Raw genomic sequence first — 19,511 nt, 5'->3', positions numbered from 1 at the left:
CCAGTTTTGAAATCTCCATTGCATCGCTTTGAGCATTTTCTTGAATTTTGATAGGACATCACCAAACCTATTGTGAATTTGTAATTAACTGTCAGTCCCGTTTTAAATGGTCCTCAGTACCCCTTGCTTGTTCCAAGAGGCGAATAAATGGGGCAGTCCTTCAGATAGGACTGCAAAAACTGAGATCCGTGTCACAGCAGGTGTGGCGCGATAAAGATTCCTCCCTACCATAAGCACTGAGCATAGGCCTAAATTTTGCAACCCTTCACCGGGCAATGGTAACATCTTCATGTGAGTGAAATATTCTCAAGAGAGACTTTAGACAATATATAATCAATCAATCAATCGTACTCTGTCAATGTTCTCTAAATAGTGGCATCGAATAGCACTTCAAAAGTTTCATCGGCTTCCAGTTCGATTGCAGCATAAGGAACAATGTCCAAACCAGTGTTATGAAGTATCGTACATATCAAGATAGACATCATGAATAACTTAACCGTATTACACTGTTAGGGAATTTCTCGAGAGCCCGCGCTTCTGTCATTTGTCAGCACATACACCAAGGTCGTTTGTGCGCTTGTAAAAAATCGAAAAATATTTTACGGATATTTTTTAACACGCGGGCGGATATTATTTTTTGATAATATTATTATTTAGATTTATTACGAATAGAAGCGGCGAATCCGACGACCTAGATTACAAATTGGCATGGCCTAAAATATATTTTTTAAAAATCCTAAGGCTAGTCTAAATTTGATATATTTACCTCTCATTTTCTTCTTGAACCTACAAGAACAATTGAAAATCAATGAATAGGTGAATAGGTATAACAATCACAGAAATAGCACAAACTTAGCAAATTTCATCAACAGCTTAAAATGTGAGAGTGTCACAAAAGCAAGTCCTTAGGGCAAAAAGAAAGCTGCATGAAGAAAGAGAATTAAAGGCCAACATGTTTAACTACATTATCTAGCTCATAATTGAGTTTACTTTGGAGATGAAAATTCTCTTCCTTTAATATAGTCCCATGGGGATCCGGGTTAGAATAGGTCATCAGTACCCCTTGCTTGTCGTAAGAGGCGACTAAATGGGGCGGTCCTTCGGATGAGAACGCAAAACCAAGGGTGAATGAGATGGCAAAAACCAAGGCCCGGTGTCATAGTAGGTGTGGCATGATAAAGATCCCTCCCTGCTCAAAGGCCGTAAGTGCCAAGCATAGGCCTAAATTTTGCAGACCTTTACTGGCAATGGCGACATCTCCATATGTCGAATGAAAAACTCTCAAGAGGGACGTTAACCAATATACAACCAACCAACCCTTAAGTATATCTTTACATTTTTATGTCACAGGATCAAAGGGCATGACCTCTGTTGCTAAAATATTTTGTTTATAATAAATAACTTGAGTGGGACTTGGGCTGCTCACCTTTGCATCATGGGGTGATGAGATAATAAGCTTTTGAGTAATTAATACTGTTATATATTGATGAATCACAGATAGGTCAAGTTAAAGTTTTGACCACATTTACCTATTTTTAGCCAAATCACAACCCATAGATGTTGAAGATTTCATAGAATTCAGTTTTCATTAGTCCCCCCCCCCCCCCCCCCCCCATATTAAATCTGCATATATTGAGCTGATTCTATACCCAGTCTGTGTTGTTGTATATCAGTGGCGGATTTACTGGGGATGAGACCTGAAGGAGGGGGGGGGGGGGGCATGGGAGGAGGAGGTTAACCTCATTGGGCCTCTCCAAGGAAATTTTTAAAAAGATTGATTCAAAGAGGTGCATTTTAATGCATTTTAGACTGAAATTCATGTTCCTTCTTCCTTTCATTTATAGTCACCACATCCTCTATACATGTAGATTTCAAACCAAAAAAAGTGCGGATGGGGGAAGGGGGTGTCCAAACTCTCCCCCCCCCCCCCCCCCCCCTAAATCTGCCGCAGTGTATCAACGAGTTACAGGTAAAAATCTGAGTCTTAATTCAACTGACCTATTTTCAGCAGTATTACGGCCCTTGGATTTTGAAAATTCTTCAAAAATTGCATTGAATTTTCAGACATTCAAGCAGATGTTAACCTGAATTGTGATGGGTCGTGATTATGATAATTGTGATGGGTCGTGATTATGATAAGTAACAGGTGGACTAAGTCTTGGTCTATAGACACCTCTCCATTTGGCTAAATAGGTAGGCAATCTATGTTGTTATAAGAAAAACCCATTTCCATCATAATCTTGCTAACAATTCATTTTTGATTCACCACTCTGCTCTCCTGCCATTGCAAGGTAAGAAGTAAAATATTGGGTATAGATTACCTTCTCAACAGCTTTTTTAAGGTCACTTTCATTTGAAGCTGACACTAAAATCTTGGTCTCCCCTTCATCATTTGTGTTTACTTGTAGGTGAACTCCTCTCTAGGAAGAAAAATATGATAAGTCATGTACATGTGTAGAAGTGATGATGCAGATCATGAACATGTGTAGAAGTGATGATGCAGATCATGAACATGTGTAGAAGTGATGATGCAGATCATGAACATGTGTAGAAGTGATGATGCAGATTACTCAAGGGGACTACTTTGAAAAATAAACTTGAAAACATAGTTTTTCAGTATATAGGCACAATGTTTATGTGCAACTTCTTTTACATTTAACATTAGCATAAATATATACATGTGTACATATAGCTTACATGTCAGTAGCTGCAATAATGTAGCCCTATCCAATTTTTTTTTTTTTGGGAGAACCCGAAAACGTCAACGTCAGAATTTTTTTTAAAAATCGGATGGGGCTACATTATTGCAGCTAACATGTCGGGTGAATATGGATTAAACAGATTATCTACTTACTGGCAAACTATTGTAAATTCTCTTGATATTCTGGCCACCAAGTCCTATAAACATTCCTTGAGTTTTATGTGGTTTCAATGTAATTGTTTCGGTCACTCTGAGATGGAAAAAATCATCTTGATAATTATATCGATAAAATACATATTATAAAGGACACTTGATACAGACAAGTTTGTTTCATCTTGCCTTAAGGACGACAGACCCAATTCGAAATTTTGTGCTTCTGAGCATAAAGCCGTGCACATCGCTGTTTACAGTCTCCGTGCATTGTGACATCACTGTAATTGTTTCATCACATTATGAACATGCGAAATTTACGGACTGAACTTGAGACTGTATTTCTTTCATTACACAAGTGTAATACATCTTATTTTAATCCGTATTTCATATAAATTCTTCAATAAAATCAATTTAGAGAATTTCCGTAACTTTGGTATCTGAATCCGTGACTTTAAAAAAATCTGTCCGTAATTCTTCTGTGTTTTGTGTGTAATTTCTGGGATTCCGTAATTGTCCTTGTTTTGACAACCTCCCGCGCATATACCATGAATCAAATTGTCATAGGTATGTACAACGAAGTAAAAATATCTAGACTCTTTTGTTATTAAAATTTTACTTCTGAATATAGTTTATATCATGAATATTCTTATTAATAGTAATTACTGTATTACTCTATAAACAATCAACGTTTTACGGCATGCACCAGAAGCGTATTACTCAAAAACCGACGATAATGTCTGTTTATAACCAACCGCGGATAAGACGGTAGAGTTATATTTAGAAATCTTTCGACCGTTCATTAAAACAACACGGAAAAATGACTAAAATCGATATCAGTCAACAACAATCAAAGAACAAAGGCAGGACCGGGGGGATAGTTTCTCTCTCGGCTGACAATAAACACGCTATCGCCCCCTACCCATTGGATAGATATTTTATTGTTATACCAAAGCCGAATAATTCCTCTTCCGACAACGAAGTAAATCATTCCGTCATATGTTCGGAATAGCTGCTATAGTTGTGACGTTGAATAAGCTGCTGGGCTTTGTATTTGATGTTTTAATGCTGCATTGCGTGGAAAATCAATGCTACCATTGAATAGTTTGAAGACTAGCGCAGATCCTAGCTAGCACAGAACTGATCACACGGCAGAGGTACATATATTTTGGTGAAAAAAGTCAGCTTATCGTCATCTTTTGATATAGAGAAAAATACACTGAGGTATAATAATGCTTTAGTTACTCGTGTCTGAGATTGCAATTGCTATGTACCACGTATTACATAAACATGTATATGCATTTATATTCAATACAAGCACAAAAAATGTCAGAATTCTTATATCAAAATAAATTTATGCTACTCTTAAGTTTAACTCATAAAAACGTTTTAAGGAATAAATGTCCATTTTGTTTCTGAGAGTGTTCATCAGAAAAAGACTTATAAATGAAGAATGACACTTGAAGTACATGTTAGATCCTATCTTGAAACTGTCCGATATAAGTCATGTACTTGGTCTCTTATCAATATGAAATACGTAAATGTATGTTATAATTAATTGCATGTTAATCTGTACATGCCCCCCGATCAAGGGCCCTTGATTGGTGAATAAACATATTATTATTATACTGTATGCTTTTATTCAAACATTCGAATTTTTTAAATTCATTTAGAAAGGTTAAAGATTATGAAAATGAAAAACAAAATGAGCACATTACATATATATAATACAAATCCGTTGTCTTAAGCTGCAAACTGAGCTCTGTATCGGATTGATTGAATTTGTGACCGTCACAGCTAGTTCATACATTACATATTTTGACACTACCCCTGGAATATTATGCAATGACTAAGTGTTTATATATGATCGATAAAACTTTTTCCTAATCCATATAATTATTTAGTATAAAGGAAAAGTATGAAACTACAAGTAGAAAACCTATCCATTTTTTATTCAATGACATTTTCCTTGAAAACTGGCCAAAAATCATCCTTTGACATGCTCCCCTGAAAATTTTTTGTCGATGACCCATACCTTTTTCTTACAATTAGTAAGCTTATTGTCTTTTTAAAGTCATTCTTTAATTTGGATTAAAACTCTATTGTGGATTTTTTTAAATATTTTAACTTTTATATTGCACATTAGAAATTTCCCTATATTTTCTTTGTAATTTAATACAGACCCTGAAACGTGCTACTACACCTTAAAAACGAACCGAACCGTTCCGTGCAAGAAACGAACCGTACCGTTCAAGAAACGTACCGTACCGTGCAAAAAACGAACCGTACCGTTCAAGAAGCGTACCGTACCGTGCAAGAAACGAACCGTACCGTTCAAGAAACGAACCGTACCGTTCAGAAAGCGTGCAGGATAATATTATGCAAACCCCGCCCCCAAAAGCCCGAAAGCGTACCGTACCGTGCAGAAAGCGTGCAATTTATGTCACGTGACCCACTTTTTCAGCCACAGTATATTATTTTCAGAATGGCGCCCGATGGGAAAGGAGGTCGTAGACTATCGCTGGCTATTCGAAGCATTATCCTCAAACATCACGAAGCTGGGTTATCAATTGTGAAAATCACCGAGATGCTTAAAACATCTTTGATATTCTTTTTTTTTTTAAATTACTTTCCGTAAATGTCACATTGTTTCAGTGCATATATGTGTATGTATGTTACCCAAGTTTTGACTGAATTATGCATAAAAATTCGTTTTATACTGTGAACTGTTAACAGAAATAGATGCCAGATCACTGCACGGATTTTGTATGCATGCTTCTGCAGCCAGTCCTGTGTACTGTGGATGTATATTTCAATTGCAGACTTTTAAAGAGTGAACCAAGGGGCATTTCGTTGTTTTAACGGAATTTCTGTTTCAATCAATTCTTTTAAATTCAAGGGTGAAGTTAACTACAATTCTGTAATAGTACTTACAAGTAGCCTATTTAATTTCTTCATATAATCAGGGACGTCGACGTCCCTGATAATGCTACTACACGTATGGCACAGGGCTTGCCGTAAGAAGATGAAATTGATATTTGTAGCGTTAATGTATTCAATATGTACTTTCCTATGTACAGTGTCTGAATCATATGAGAAATTTCTAGACCGATTAGAAAAATTGTCACGTTCTACACTGTAATATTTTCATTACTTTATTAGCAATAATTTTGACATATCTTTTTCTCTTCTACATTGATAACGACCCATATAGATAGATGTAGATTGGCGGATTTATTATATACACTAATAAACAATTTTTAATTACATCGACAGAGAAATGAATAGATACATACATGTGTAAAAGAATGTAAACAAGTTAAATTGATGCAAAGCATCAAATCGGCCGCAAAAAATTATTCATTTCAGCATTTTCAAGTATTTCAACAATATATAGAAAAGGTATATGAAACATTTTTATTGCAAACTATACACTTGCCTTACTTTTCTGTTAATTTTTTTAAATTCAATTTTCAGTGATCAAAAATAAAGCAGGGCCGTAAATTACATGGAGGCGGAGGAGGCAGCTGCCTCCTCCAACTTTTGAGCCAAAAAAAATTAAAATTTAAAGTTCATTAGAATTTATGTTGTTTCCAATAACTAAGAACATGATACCTCCCTTAAAAAGCATTCCAAATCTTTCTTTTAGAATGAGTTAGTCAAGTAACATCTTAGAAGGCCCTAGAATCAAGGATTTTGCACGAAACGTGTTCAATGTGCACAAAATGTGCTCAGCGTCTGGGGGCCTGGGCGGCCCCCAGACCCCCGCCTAATTTCCTGCCTCCTCCAAATTGAAGGTTAATTTACGGCCCTGTAAAGTCAGGGAAATGAAAATCGGACTTCGCGTAATAAAGGGTAGGAATATACATGTATTATCATCATTTTATTTGATTCAAAGACAAATGCAACAGATATCTAACATTATTAATTATGAATGACTGAATGCTGACAAAAAAGGACGTACAAACTTCACGTGCAGATATCCTGGATCTTTCATAATGCCGATGATAAATCACAAGAAATGTGAAGTGCAGAAAATAATCATTGTGTCATTTGCGACTTTAGTGTATTCAAAACAAAATTCACTTCTTAAAAACTTTTCCAATTTAGGCACTGTAATTTATATCCGGAAACTTAATACGCTTTGTTTTTACACTTACGCACGCCCATGTCGGGGAGCAGTTCATGTAACAACTTTTTATAAAATCGTAAATTAATAAATGTCTGATGAGAAATGAAAAACAAATTGAAACGTAATAACAACCATTAAGACTTGGACTTAAGCAAATTCTAAAAACTTTTATTCATAACTTTTATGTACGTTATCAATATGGAATTATTCCATCGAAGCAATCAAAAATAACGTCTCATTTCCCCATGTGCACATTCTAACACAACCACAAATCCTGCAGCCGATAATCAAAGAGCCGAATAAGACCGATCGAGTGAAAACAAACTATCGAAACGTACAATTTATACGAAGTCAAAGCGTTCAGGCCACGCCCACCTCATTAATAAAACGTGCAAACCGTTCACAAAGCGTGCAGCTATTTTTAGCAAACCGTACCGTGCAAGAAGCGAACCGTACCGTTCAAGAAGCGTACCGTACCGTGCAAGAAACGAACCGTACCGTTCAAGAAACGAACCGTACCGTTCACAAAACGAACCGTACCGTTCATAAAGCGTACCGAACCGTACCGTGCAACTGGTGTAGTAGCACGTTTCAGGGTCTGTACTTTTGAAATGCCAAAATATGATTTTCATTTGGTTTTTTTCACTGATTTTAATTCATGAATGCATGCTTTACCTTATATCAAAATTTGAATAAAATCTCTATTGTAGAAACAAATTAGGTCCGTCACCCTTAATTTACAGAACAATTTTCACATTTTTGACTCTTGAAAATTCTCGTCAGATAACCGTGCCAGTGGATACACAACATACTATTTTACAGATATCTCTGTTTTGAATTAAATTCCTATCACTCCAATTCTTCACCACTTCAAACTTGTGTAACATATTGTAAAAAAAATTCAGTGAAATTTCAAAATTTTTCCGATCATGGGTTGAATAGCCTTGGTGTTTATTTAGACTTACCTTTTGGCTGTAGCCTTCTCTTGGATCTAAAATGAATGACAAATTTTTCCCTGTATAGAGTAATACATCTAAATAATTTAGCTGTGTGCATAAATATTCTAGTAAATTTCACTGCATAATATTCATCAATTACATAAAAAAAAAACCAAAAAAAAAACAACAAAAAACCAGACACACCAATATTCTCTTCAGCAGAAAACTCACCATGGCAACAGCCTCTTGGACACTCTCTTCACTCAGACCGGTCACCTTCACAGTCACTTTCTTATTCTCTATTAGTACATCTATTTCTACACCTTTCTGAAAAAATGGAAACAATTTACGGTGAATGTAGTATACAATATGCATTAAGTTACCAGTACATTCTGAATATTCAAATTTCATGAAATTGAATAGTTTTATCATAAGAGGCCCATGGGCTACAAAACTCACTTCAACCACCTTTCTCTTACAAAAACAAACCAAAACTGTGGCCCCACACTGAGCCCAATATCATCAAAGGGCAACAGCAGACAATTTCAGGATGTTTTCACAGTATTTTGATAAAAGGAGCCATGGTCTGAACAAACCTTGCATTATTTTTTCACTTACAGAATCTACATTTCAAAATAGACTAAACAGTTTACTCTCAATTCAGCAATTGGTACTGGGGAGATGAAAAATAAACTTATACCTTTATCATAGGATGCCTTACCTAGATTTGGTAATTTCTGACCAAATTTAAAATTTTTTTTATCTCAACTCATTTTTGTTAAAGCAGAGCTTTCAAATTGATATCTCCATAGGACTAATTAAAAACTTTGATATTTGGAGGTTTGCAGTATCTAATTTGAACCCTATCAGATTTCCTGGTACAATAGAGAGCTTTCACAAATGAACGTGTCTGTACATGTAAACTTCAATGTGTCTGTACATGTAAACTTCAATGTGTCTGTACATGTAAACTTCAATGTGTCTGTACATGTAAACTTCACGTTCATGTACACGCTCACATTCCTAACAATTTTAATTTCATGTAATAGCAGTCAGAAGAAAAACATGGAAACTTCATGCGCCAAGTTCCTAAAAATTTGTCAATGAAAATATAGAACCCATGATGTGTGGAGATCAACATACTCCTTAAGTTTACATAAATACTAGAAAATCCTTTTATTAGTTTTAACTGTGTTACTTTTAAGTAATTATGTGTAATCAGTGATCTAAATGTTTGCAATGAAACTGATAACGTAAAACACAAACTTCAGGGGGGGGGGGGGGGGGGGGGGGGGGGCGGGGGCTCTACATGTACAAGTACCTGAACAAATTCATTTGCGGAACCTCTCTATTGTATATTAATACTATTGTATATTAATTCTATTGTATATCAATTCTGTTGTATATTAATTCACTTGTAGTCAGCAAAACCTTCCTATTGTATATTAACACTATTGTACCGGTATATTAATTCACCTGTAATAAGCAAAACCTTTCTACTGTATATTAATTCTATTAACACTATTGTATATTAACACTATTGTACCGGTATATTAATTCACCTATAGTAAGTGAAACCTTCCTATTGTATGTTAACACTATTGTATGTTAACACTATTGTATATCAACACTATTGTATGTTAACACTATTGTATATCAACACTATTTAATATTAACACTATTGTACCGGTATATCAATTCACCTGTAGTAAGCAAAACCTTCCTATTGTATATTAACACTATTGTATATTACAGTTCCTGAAACGTTCTACTTTACCATTTTCCCGTTCGCTCAGCGTGCGTTCACCGTTCGCTCAGCGTGCGTTCACCGTTTGTTCTGCGTGCGCTCTCTATTCACAGTTTTGCGTTCAGCGTGCGCTCACTATTCGTTCACCGTTCACAAAGCGTTCAGCGTGCGCTCACCGTTCGTTCATCGTTCAGTCTTTTCATTGTCATTCGGAACACCAGTGAAAGGACCAATCTTGATAGCAAGGCGAAAATGAACATTGAACGTGTGCGTAAGAGTGGAAGGAGACTTTCTTACTATATCAGAAATTTAATTTTGAAGTACAAAATTTCAGGATTATCCACTGTGAATGGCAAAAGGTTCATTTGAGCTTTTGTTAAAAACAATTCTAAATGAGAGACGAATATAAGAGCTTGTCGTTATGAATTTAACCCAAGTACAAAAAATAAGGCAGTTTCAGGTAATGAAAACCTCTTCCCCTCTGTTCACGAGTTAGCATTTACAAGTTCAAGCACAAATTATTATAATTATTTTGCATTGCTTGACAAGAGTTTTAAACAAGTCACCTCCCTCCCCAACTTTAAAAAATAAAAACAAACAAACGATGCTACATAATGTACATTGTATTGTATGTACGTGTCAAAATGTCAAACTGATATAGCTTTTTTATGCCCATAGTTATGAAAGACATTGTCAATAAACTGATATCTACAATGTACTACTCTTGCCAAATTTGAAACTTTTGTAACATTTGTCCTTAATGCAAAGATGTAATTGTTTATCTGGTACATTTCTGCATTAGCCTTTAAACATTCTACGGGTAGTTCAGTATAATAAACAGTTTTATTTACATCAAATATATACAAATATTGCACGATCTAACTGCAATCTATGGTCACATTAATAATAAAAATAGAAAGTTTTGTACTGATTATTTCCTCGGGTCGATGTAGCTGCGACAAATGAATGACACAAAATTTAGGTAGGAATATTTAATACTGTTAGGAGTGTTGAGGTGTTGACACAGGGTAAACCATCCATATTGTTTGTTTACTGCATCTATCTTGACTCCTTTCCTGGGTGTTTGTTAATTACAGGTATCCCAAACTATCCATAAAGTTTGAAGCCATACATGAACACCTGTTAATTCTGGATGTCACTACACATGTAGATTATAGTGTTTTTCTTTTCACATGTATTGTTTATATATTATACCCATGCATTAAATGTATCTGTACATGTAATGGTATACACAATGTATATACGAAATTTGCTTTTGTTTGTGTATGACTGTTGCGTGTATTAATGTACAATTTGCGATAATTTTATGATATATATACATGTATACTCGGTAATTGTACATTAATATATTACATTGAATATATCCAGAACTGTAAAATATGCTGTATCACGATTCCGGTTTATTTAATTTTTTATTAATTGATGAAATATACATGTCATGTACATGTATTTTATTACTTGATTATGAAATAAGTAAAATCCCAGGGAAAAATCCGAAACATTCCGAGTAAATAGATCATTTTACGTTCAGCGTCCACTCAGCGTTCGTTCACCGTTCACTTTGTGCTCTGCGTTCACTCACCGTTCACAAAATTGCGTTCACCGTTCGCTCACTGTGCGTTCATCGTTCGCTCACCGTGCGTTCACCGTTCGCTCACCATTCAAGTGTGAAAGAAGAACGTTTCAGGGACTGTAACACTATTGTATATTAACTCTATTGTACCGGTATATTAATTCACCTGTTGTAACGTCTCCCTGATTTCCTTGAAGGTTTCACCACCAGTTCCCAGTAGTTGGCCTCTTTCACTCCAGGTTAAGGACAGAGATTCGGAAACTTCTTCACATCTAAAAATCAGAAATACAACAATAAAAAGTTTCATCTGCAAACCAGTGTATCCAAGTCAAGTTTCCAGCTTCAATTCCGTGGTATACCTGACCAGTGATGTGAAACCTTGTGACAGCCCCCACCCCCCCCCCCCCCCCCCCACCCCTTTTTTTGTCTTAAGGGTAGTTTAGTACAACTTGTATGAACTTGGTAATAAAAAAAAAATCTATGACCATGAAGTTTTACTAACAACGACAAAGAAAGTGTACTTACATTTATGAAAAAATGTAACTCTAAACTTGACATCATATAATCATGATCAGCTTGTGGTTAAACATAGGCTTTTGAATGAATCTCAACGTATCATTAGCGATAAGAAAAAAAAAAACAAGAGGCCTACAGCCTTTATCAGTCACCTAAGTATTAGTTCAAAGTATTACTAGCCTCAAGGGCTGCAAAATCTGTAAACAATTTCCTGTTCTGAATATCTGAGCTAAACTCTAATGTTCAGCAACAGTATAAAACAAGATGTGTTCTTAAAACATAAATCCCCCAAAAGTGCTCATATTGATGAAAGACTTGACATAACATAACATATGTTATATAACACTATATGACTATTTTGGACCTGCCCTACATGTAGAGTCAGAACTTTGAGGTTGCAAATTCATAATTTTGGTACATCCCTTCCTGCTTTTCTTTAACATGCATTTAGTTTTTATACAGCATCAGCAAAATCAAACAAGAAGCTTTTCATATGATAGTCATATAATCACTATGACCATTTTGGCCCCACCCTGATACCAAAACAATTTAAAAGTTTTAATTATGTATCAACAGCATCAAAGATGTTACTTATTAAATGTTTTACATGTAAACACTATATACCAAGTTTGGCCCCAACAATGAGTCAGAACCTTTACCCATGGGATCATGAAATTTACAATTTTGGTAAAGGGCTACCTGCTCCATCTAAATGTCATGTAGATTCAATTTCATATCAATAGCACAATCAAAGATTTTATTCAAATGTTTTACATATAAACTCTATATGCAAAGTTTGGCCCCACCCTGGAGTCAGACCCTCTACCCCGGGGATCACAAAATTTACAATTTTGGTAGAGGCCTTCCTGCTCTATGTGACTAAGCATTTTGTTTTTCTTACAGATGTGTGGTTGTGAAGAAAAAAGATTTTTGGAAATTGGTCCATTTTTGGCAGTTTTTGCACCAGCACTAAGGCCCCAGGGGTGCAGGAGTCCCGAAATTTATAATTCAAGTTCCCCTGTCCAAAAGATACTAAATTCGAAAGGTATTAGAAGTGTAGCTATAAAGAAGTAGTTAGAAATGTTTAATTGTTAATGATGCGATCCACCCTCTACCCAAGATATACACTGTACTGTATCAGCCGAAAAAGTTTAATGATTATAAGTCTCATAGTATTTGAGTTATGAGCTGGACAAGAAACGGAACAGATGGACACAATCGCCTTACCATAATAAGTTCCGTCTAAAGAAGAGCATATAAAAACAAGACCCAAGAGTCTTACAGTAACTGCCTATACAACAAGTGTTATTTGTAAAGTATTCCTCCCAACAATTAACAGTGAATGTGATAAACTTATATTTACAATCAGTCTGTAGTAATGAAATCAATTTATGTACCTCAATTTCTCCAATTCTTCATTGATCTGAAAAGAAAAGCAAAAATATTGTTCAAGGACCTTTAGTTTACAATTTAACACTTGAAAGCTTCCATATTATGTGGCATTTACATCTCCATATCTACAGATAGCCACGCACCACACCACTCGTCTGAGTCCCCATGCTCTGGAGCCCAAGTTGCGACTCTACACTCAGTCCGAACCAATGATTCACCTATGCTTGAATCAACACTTTAGATACATGTACCGTCTATACTCGCCTATAAGTCGGACTTTTTGGAGTTAAATTTTGGTCCAAAACTCTATGTCCGACTTATAGGAGTGTCCTAAGAAGATTAGTATTTTTCTGGACGGCGTAATGTGTAGCCTAGTATTTTTTAAACAACAAAAACATGGACGAAATAAACAAAATAGTAACTGTTTAATTTGTTGAGAATAAGCAATGAAATATCGATGTCTTATCCCAAAATATTATTGGAACACAGATAAATACATAAGAGTATTGATATGAAATTGATTTGTCGAGAAAAAAATATCAAATATCGGAGCATTTCTCAAAATATTATTTGAAACACAGGCAAAAACATTAGAGCATTGATTTGAAATTATCAACCGATTTTTGAAAAAAGTTAGACCGACTTATAAATGGGTCAATGGCAATTCCCTCCAAAATAACCTAACAACTACACAACCGACTTACAGGCAAACCGACTTATAGGCAAACCGACTTACAGGCGAGTACATGTATATAGGGTAGCTACCTTGAGCTATGTTGTAGTTCTTTAAACATTGACCATGAAGGTGTTTTACTGGTGACCTACACATACAGTTGTCCCCTGTCCCACTTGTTCTGAAGAAAACTCTATAATGACCTCATCTCATCTTCGCTATCTCTTCTCTTTACCATTTTTGGACATCTCCCATCATTATATTGGAAAAATATTGGGCACTTATTCTTATCAAATTAAAAAGTACATACGGGGCACTCATTGGCGCATGGGCACACATAAGGAAGAATACGGTAGATTGAATTAAGTTCCTCTCCTATAGCACTCGCAATCGCATGTTCTTGCAAAATTGATGCTGAATGGTGATTTTGCAAATTTAGTTACACTCAATTTCCATCACTGTATTGTTTCTAGTTCTACAACATGTTGGAGAGGGCATTACCTTATCCACAGCAGTCTCCAGCTCCATTGGACTTTTGGCTTGTACAATGACTTTGGGTTCATCGTTTTTCTCATTAAATCTCAGCACTATAGATGCTCCAGTCTGATTTAAATGAAGCATGCTAATGTAAATCACAGTAACTTAGTAGCAGATGAAACATTTGTAACAGAAAAGGAGAAATTGCAGACGGACCAGACCGAGATTTGAACCCGGGCCCCCTGAATCTCTAGTCAGGTGCTCTACCATCTGAGCTATCTGGCCACCGGCGATCAAACCTGGCTGACCGCTACACATTACTTCACAAGTCTATAAAAGAATTTTGGGTTGATTTTTTTTCTAACCTGTTTTTGGAGTTCCTTGATCTTTGCCCCCTTAAAGCGAAGTAGCTGTCGCTTGTCTTGTGAGGTTATCGGTATCTGTCCATTTACACTGTCAAAAAACATCTACACATTACATTTACACTGTCAAAAAGCATCTACACATTACATTTACTCTGTCAAAAAGCATCTACACATTACATTTACACTGTCAAAAAGCATCTACACATCACATTTACACTGTCAAAAAGCATCTACACATTACATTTACACTATCACATTACATCAAGACTATACGGTCATTGTTAAGTCCTACATTAATGTGGCTGCAGAACTGTAGCTCTCTTGGAAAATATTGTGATTGAGTCTATTAATTTTTTTTTTCAAAAGAGCTACATGTAGTTCTGCAGCCACATAAAAGTGGACATCCCTAATTATCAATGTACATGCATAGAACAAACAATAATGATTTATTAAAATCACACTGTAGATATAATGTACACATGTTGATCCTTTCTGATGATCTTGTAAATAAGACTAGACAATGATATCAATATTCTTGTGTACTGCAATGTAGTCCTAAAAATATTGTCTTGCAATACGTTTGTTCATTTGTATATTGGCTTTTAAACATTTTTCCATTATCAGACAACCAGGGTTTTCTTAAGGTCTTGATTTCAAGGGCCAGGGCCCTTCCAAATGGGAAAAATTGCGACATTTGCTTGAAATTGGGAAAAATGTTTCATACAAAGATATAGGTGAAAACCCAATTTAGCGTGCTTTAAGGTATAATTGGGCTCCATCTGACTTTCAATACACATATCAACACTTCGCAGTGAGTTACGTCCCTTTGCGGGATCAGCCAAAGGTCAATCGGTGAAAAAACCAAGTTTTCCTTCTTTACCTTACCAAATGCAAGATGTTATTACTTTGAATTTTAGCTAATTATCAAGTTTTCATACAAGTTAATGAGTTGCCCCAATCTGGGGCATTATTGTAGTTGACTGCAATTGATGGAAAAATAACAGATGTCAAAGTTACAGGTAGGAAAATTACAAAGGCCAACGTAGGAAAATACGTTTTTTAACCGGAAGATGGCGGACAAGGGACGTGACCTCCGCAAAGTGTTGATACTTGTATTTGGTCAAAGCTTACCTCCTTCAAATAAGCAGAAGCCAAAAAAATTAGGTTTACTTTTAAAAGAATTCTGAAGCAAAAATCGTAATCTGTGGGCCTGTGAAGAAGATTTATGAATGATTTGGCTACCCTGCTTGATTTGTTTTCATTATTTGGGAATTTCAAAGCAAAAATTGGGAAAATTACCTGCTTTTTAGCATTGGGAATGGGGCCTTATTTCAGCCCACTACAGACCCTAAAAAAAATCCCTGACAACTGGTGAATGTCATAAATCTAATAACATACCTAGAAATGTCTTTGATAACTTCCTGTATCTGAAATCAAACAGAGCAAAACTCAAAAGTAAAAATCTTTGTAAGAAGATATCTAAGATACATGTATAAACTTCATTTTTGAAAATACATGATGGTATGAACTGCGACGCTTCACGCCGGCATACTTCATGAAGCGTGTTAGCATTGCAGTTCATACCCTCATGTATTTTCAAAAATAAAATTTACTTCATATATTTAAATTCTACTTTCATTTCTGTTGGGATAATCTGCCATTAAATATTTATCAAAATTCATACATGCATTGTTTACAACTGTAATGCAATATCATCACAATTTGTAAAGAGATCAAAGACAAAAATAATAGAAACGTGAATATTTAAAGCACAAGAACAGCTGAGATTTTTTTCAAGTGCTCAACGCAAACTCAAATTTTCACTTTGGACGTACCTTTTTCACAACTTTCTTCAATTCCACTGAACTCGTGGCTTGTACTTTAACATCAAATTCATCATCAGCGTCCTTTCGTTGCAATGAAATCTTTGCTCCTGTCTTGTTAAAATAATACATACAAGTATTAAATAAGCCCATGGATCACAATGCTAACCTGAGACATTTTAATCTTGAAGAAAAAAACCCCCAAAAAACCCCCAACAAATCTGGCTTTTCCCAAAGCTAAGTCACAGCGACACAGAAACAGCTTAACTAAAACAAGCACTACAATATATGATCAAAATGTGACAAAATTCCGTACTAAACAAAACAGAAGACCAAGATTTTCACGTTAAAAAACACAGAACAAGAGGTCAACATGTGAAGTTGATGAATGTTGACTGTACACAGCAGAGGGTGTTACCAAAACAAATCTCAGATGTGATTGAATCCACAGCCTTGACAATGGTGTCAAGATATTGACTCAAGATCATGATAAATTTTTATGTCACTGGCAACTAAAATAGTAAAGTTTAATGACATTTCATGAAAGGGTTTCTTAGAAAAGACCTTGAGGCAATTTCAACATCACCATGACCAGCAACTCTGACTTCAATTTTAATCTACAGGTGTATGAAGTGCTATTCAGTGTGACAGGATGCTTCAGTTCACATCACGACAGTTCAAATGAGGATTTCTATCTTAACCACAAAAAAAATGGTGTATTAAAAGGCTTCCGTCATCACCAAATCTTAATATTTATTTTCAAATTGCAGAGAAGTATCTCATTGTGCTTGTCTCAGCCAGCTGATTGCTGTCTTTCTGAGTTAATCAGATTGGGAAGAATGTAGTATGGTGACTATTCCTTTAACATTTGGTCTTTCAGATAACAGAAAACTAGCAATGGAACTATTGTAAAATAATATCACCACAAGGTTCTTAAAACTCTGTACCTATCAGATGCACTTATGAAACTACAGATGCAATATGCGTCTGAGTTATTTCCCTTTAGAAAACTTGCATACACAGTAAGGCTTAAAACAAAAATATCAATGTTGACTCTCATTGAGCACAAACCTTCAGGGACTTTTATCTCTACAAACAAAGCATAACATCCAGTACCTGTTTTTCCAGCTCTGTAACCCTTGCTCCTTTGGGGCCAATGATATTTATTCCCACCATTTGAGGAACTTTGAAGGTTGTAAATGCCCTACAAAACATATAACCTGTTAGGCTTCAATGGTCTCCTAGAGCACAAAGAGTTTTAAAACTTTATCATCATGCTTGCAAACAGTCACAAGGAAATATTCGCCTCAGTTTTATTTTCACCCTTTTGGTGAGCGAATCTAAGGCTGGATGAAATTGTTTTTTCTCACATCTCTCTTTTAACACAACTTTGAGTGGGCTAATTTAAAACGGGACAAAACCGTCAGCAAGTGTAGAAGGGCGAAAATAACACAGGGCTAAAATCCCCCTGTATAAAGTATTTAGATATTGAAACAACTAAAAGCAACATATTTTAAACATGTGTTCCTTTTTATACACTGATTAACACCATAAGATTTCAATATTGCCCAATAACAGATTTATTACAGGAATGCATTAATAGAGAAGGATATAGAAGATTCTGACTGGAAATCTTTATCATGTTGACCTTGAACTGTGATTTATCAAAACAATCTTGTTCTCACTGTGTGAATTAGATACACACAAAATCTTTATCACTTTGACCTTAAACTGTGACTTATAAAAACCAAACTTGTTCACACTCTGTGAACTAGATACACAAGGAATCTTTATCACTTTGACCTTGAACTGTGACTTATCAAAACAATCTTGTTCTTGCACTGTGAATTAGATGCACATGTATTCAGGTTGATATACTTTTGAGAAGAAAAACTATAAATTGAAAACTACAGTGTAACAAACAGACAGATGAAAAGTCTGAAGACCTGGATCAGAAAAGTTTTCTTGGGTTTCAATTCAGCTAAGATAAAATCTATAATCTACTACTTACATTGATTTTCTTTTGTCCAACTCTTTTTGTATCTGAATCATGAATAGTTTTATAATCTTAAAATGTAAACTTGTAAAGACCAACACATACATATATTATTGCTATGATACAGTCAGAGGATGCATCAGATTGACAAAATATACAGTAATTGCAATATTCAAATTCAATTTGATAGATGATCCAGAAATCTGAATATGTTAATTGATAGATAAAGCATCACTCAGTAATACTTACCAATGCAACAGCTTTATCAAATGTGTCTTCATCTGCCTCAACCCAAAGATCTGTAGACTCACGATAGCCTAAATTAATTTTTGCATTCATCTGTAAAAGTAAAAATGCTTTTGCCTCATGACAAAATTCCCTGGTTCCACAGAGTAAAATGTTCACTCCTGTCAACTCCTTAAATTACTCAAGTACTTCATCAGGCGATATTAACTCTCAACGACTGCATCAAGTAGCTAGAAACGTAACATGACGAGTCGTATATTCTAGGACAGAAACGATTCACCGAAGTATCGATACTGTTCAATATAAACGGGCGATTCAATGTTCGATTCATTGCCTCAATTTTCAGTTCAGTACGTTTATTACAAACGGGCACAAGGGACAAAATAGCATCCGATAATGGTCAGATTGTTGTTAGCCTCGAGTCTGACAAACACAATAATGAACTTAATCAGTTTAAACTACAGAGCTGCAAAGCCAACAGGCATCTCACCGTTCGGCATGAATCTTGGTAATTAAATTTTTCTTTAATGTTATTATTGGTTTCTTCTGTAGATTGTATTGTATTGAAAGTATTGAATCGCTGCACAAGTATCGCAATATGTATCGTATCGCGAAGTGCGCGTATCGTTTCAGCCCTACTGAGTATACTCAGATGATCAAAACAAAAGACGTTAAAGTTTCACACAAAAAATTGGCAAAATTGATGTGTTATATTTCATGACGCAATATCATGTATAATGTCACATTCACAGAGCAATTCC

General features: G+C 35.4%; 2 protein-coding genes across 3 annotated transcripts in view; one reads left to right on the top strand and one right to left on the bottom strand.

Annotated features, from left to right (window-relative positions):
• The window catches only part of LOC125675520 (glutamate carboxypeptidase 2-like), a 283,989-nt gene that overhangs the window by 134,497 nt on the left and 129,981 nt on the right, over positions 1-19,511 (top strand). The gene's annotated exons all lie outside the window — the stretch shown is intronic.
• Positions 1-19,511, bottom strand: part of LOC125674913 (vigilin-like) — a 65,183-nt gene that overhangs the window by 27,969 nt on the left and 17,703 nt on the right. For both annotated transcript variants that reach the window (XM_056158500.1, XM_056158501.1), the window contains exons 19-32: positions 18,754-18,843; positions 18,520-18,551; positions 17,625-17,712; positions 16,521-16,622; positions 16,084-16,112; positions 14,686-14,773; positions 14,345-14,446; positions 13,176-13,201; positions 11,429-11,534; positions 8,153-8,248; positions 7,949-7,974; positions 2,855-2,951; positions 2,322-2,420; positions 767-786 (exon numbers count right to left, since the gene is read on the bottom strand). In XM_056158500.1, coding sequence (XP_056014475.1) covers positions 767-786; positions 2,322-2,420; positions 2,855-2,951; positions 7,949-7,974; positions 8,153-8,248; positions 11,429-11,534; positions 13,176-13,201; positions 14,345-14,446; positions 14,686-14,773; positions 16,084-16,112; positions 16,521-16,622; positions 17,625-17,712; positions 18,520-18,551; positions 18,754-18,843 — 1,001 coding nt within the window. The remainder of the gene's footprint in view (positions 1-766; positions 787-2,321; positions 2,421-2,854; positions 2,952-7,948; positions 7,975-8,152; positions 8,249-11,428; positions 11,535-13,175; positions 13,202-14,344; positions 14,447-14,685; positions 14,774-16,083; positions 16,113-16,520; positions 16,623-17,624; positions 17,713-18,519; positions 18,552-18,753; positions 18,844-19,511) is intronic.

The sequence above is a fragment of the Ostrea edulis genome, chromosome 3, assembly GCF_947568905.1.
Source record: "Ostrea edulis chromosome 3, xbOstEdul1.1, whole genome shotgun sequence".
Lineage (NCBI taxonomy): Eukaryota > Metazoa > Mollusca > Bivalvia > Ostreida > Ostreidae > Ostrea > Ostrea edulis.
Note: the sequence above shows the minus strand (reverse complement) of the source record. Positions and strands in the feature narration are given on the sequence as shown.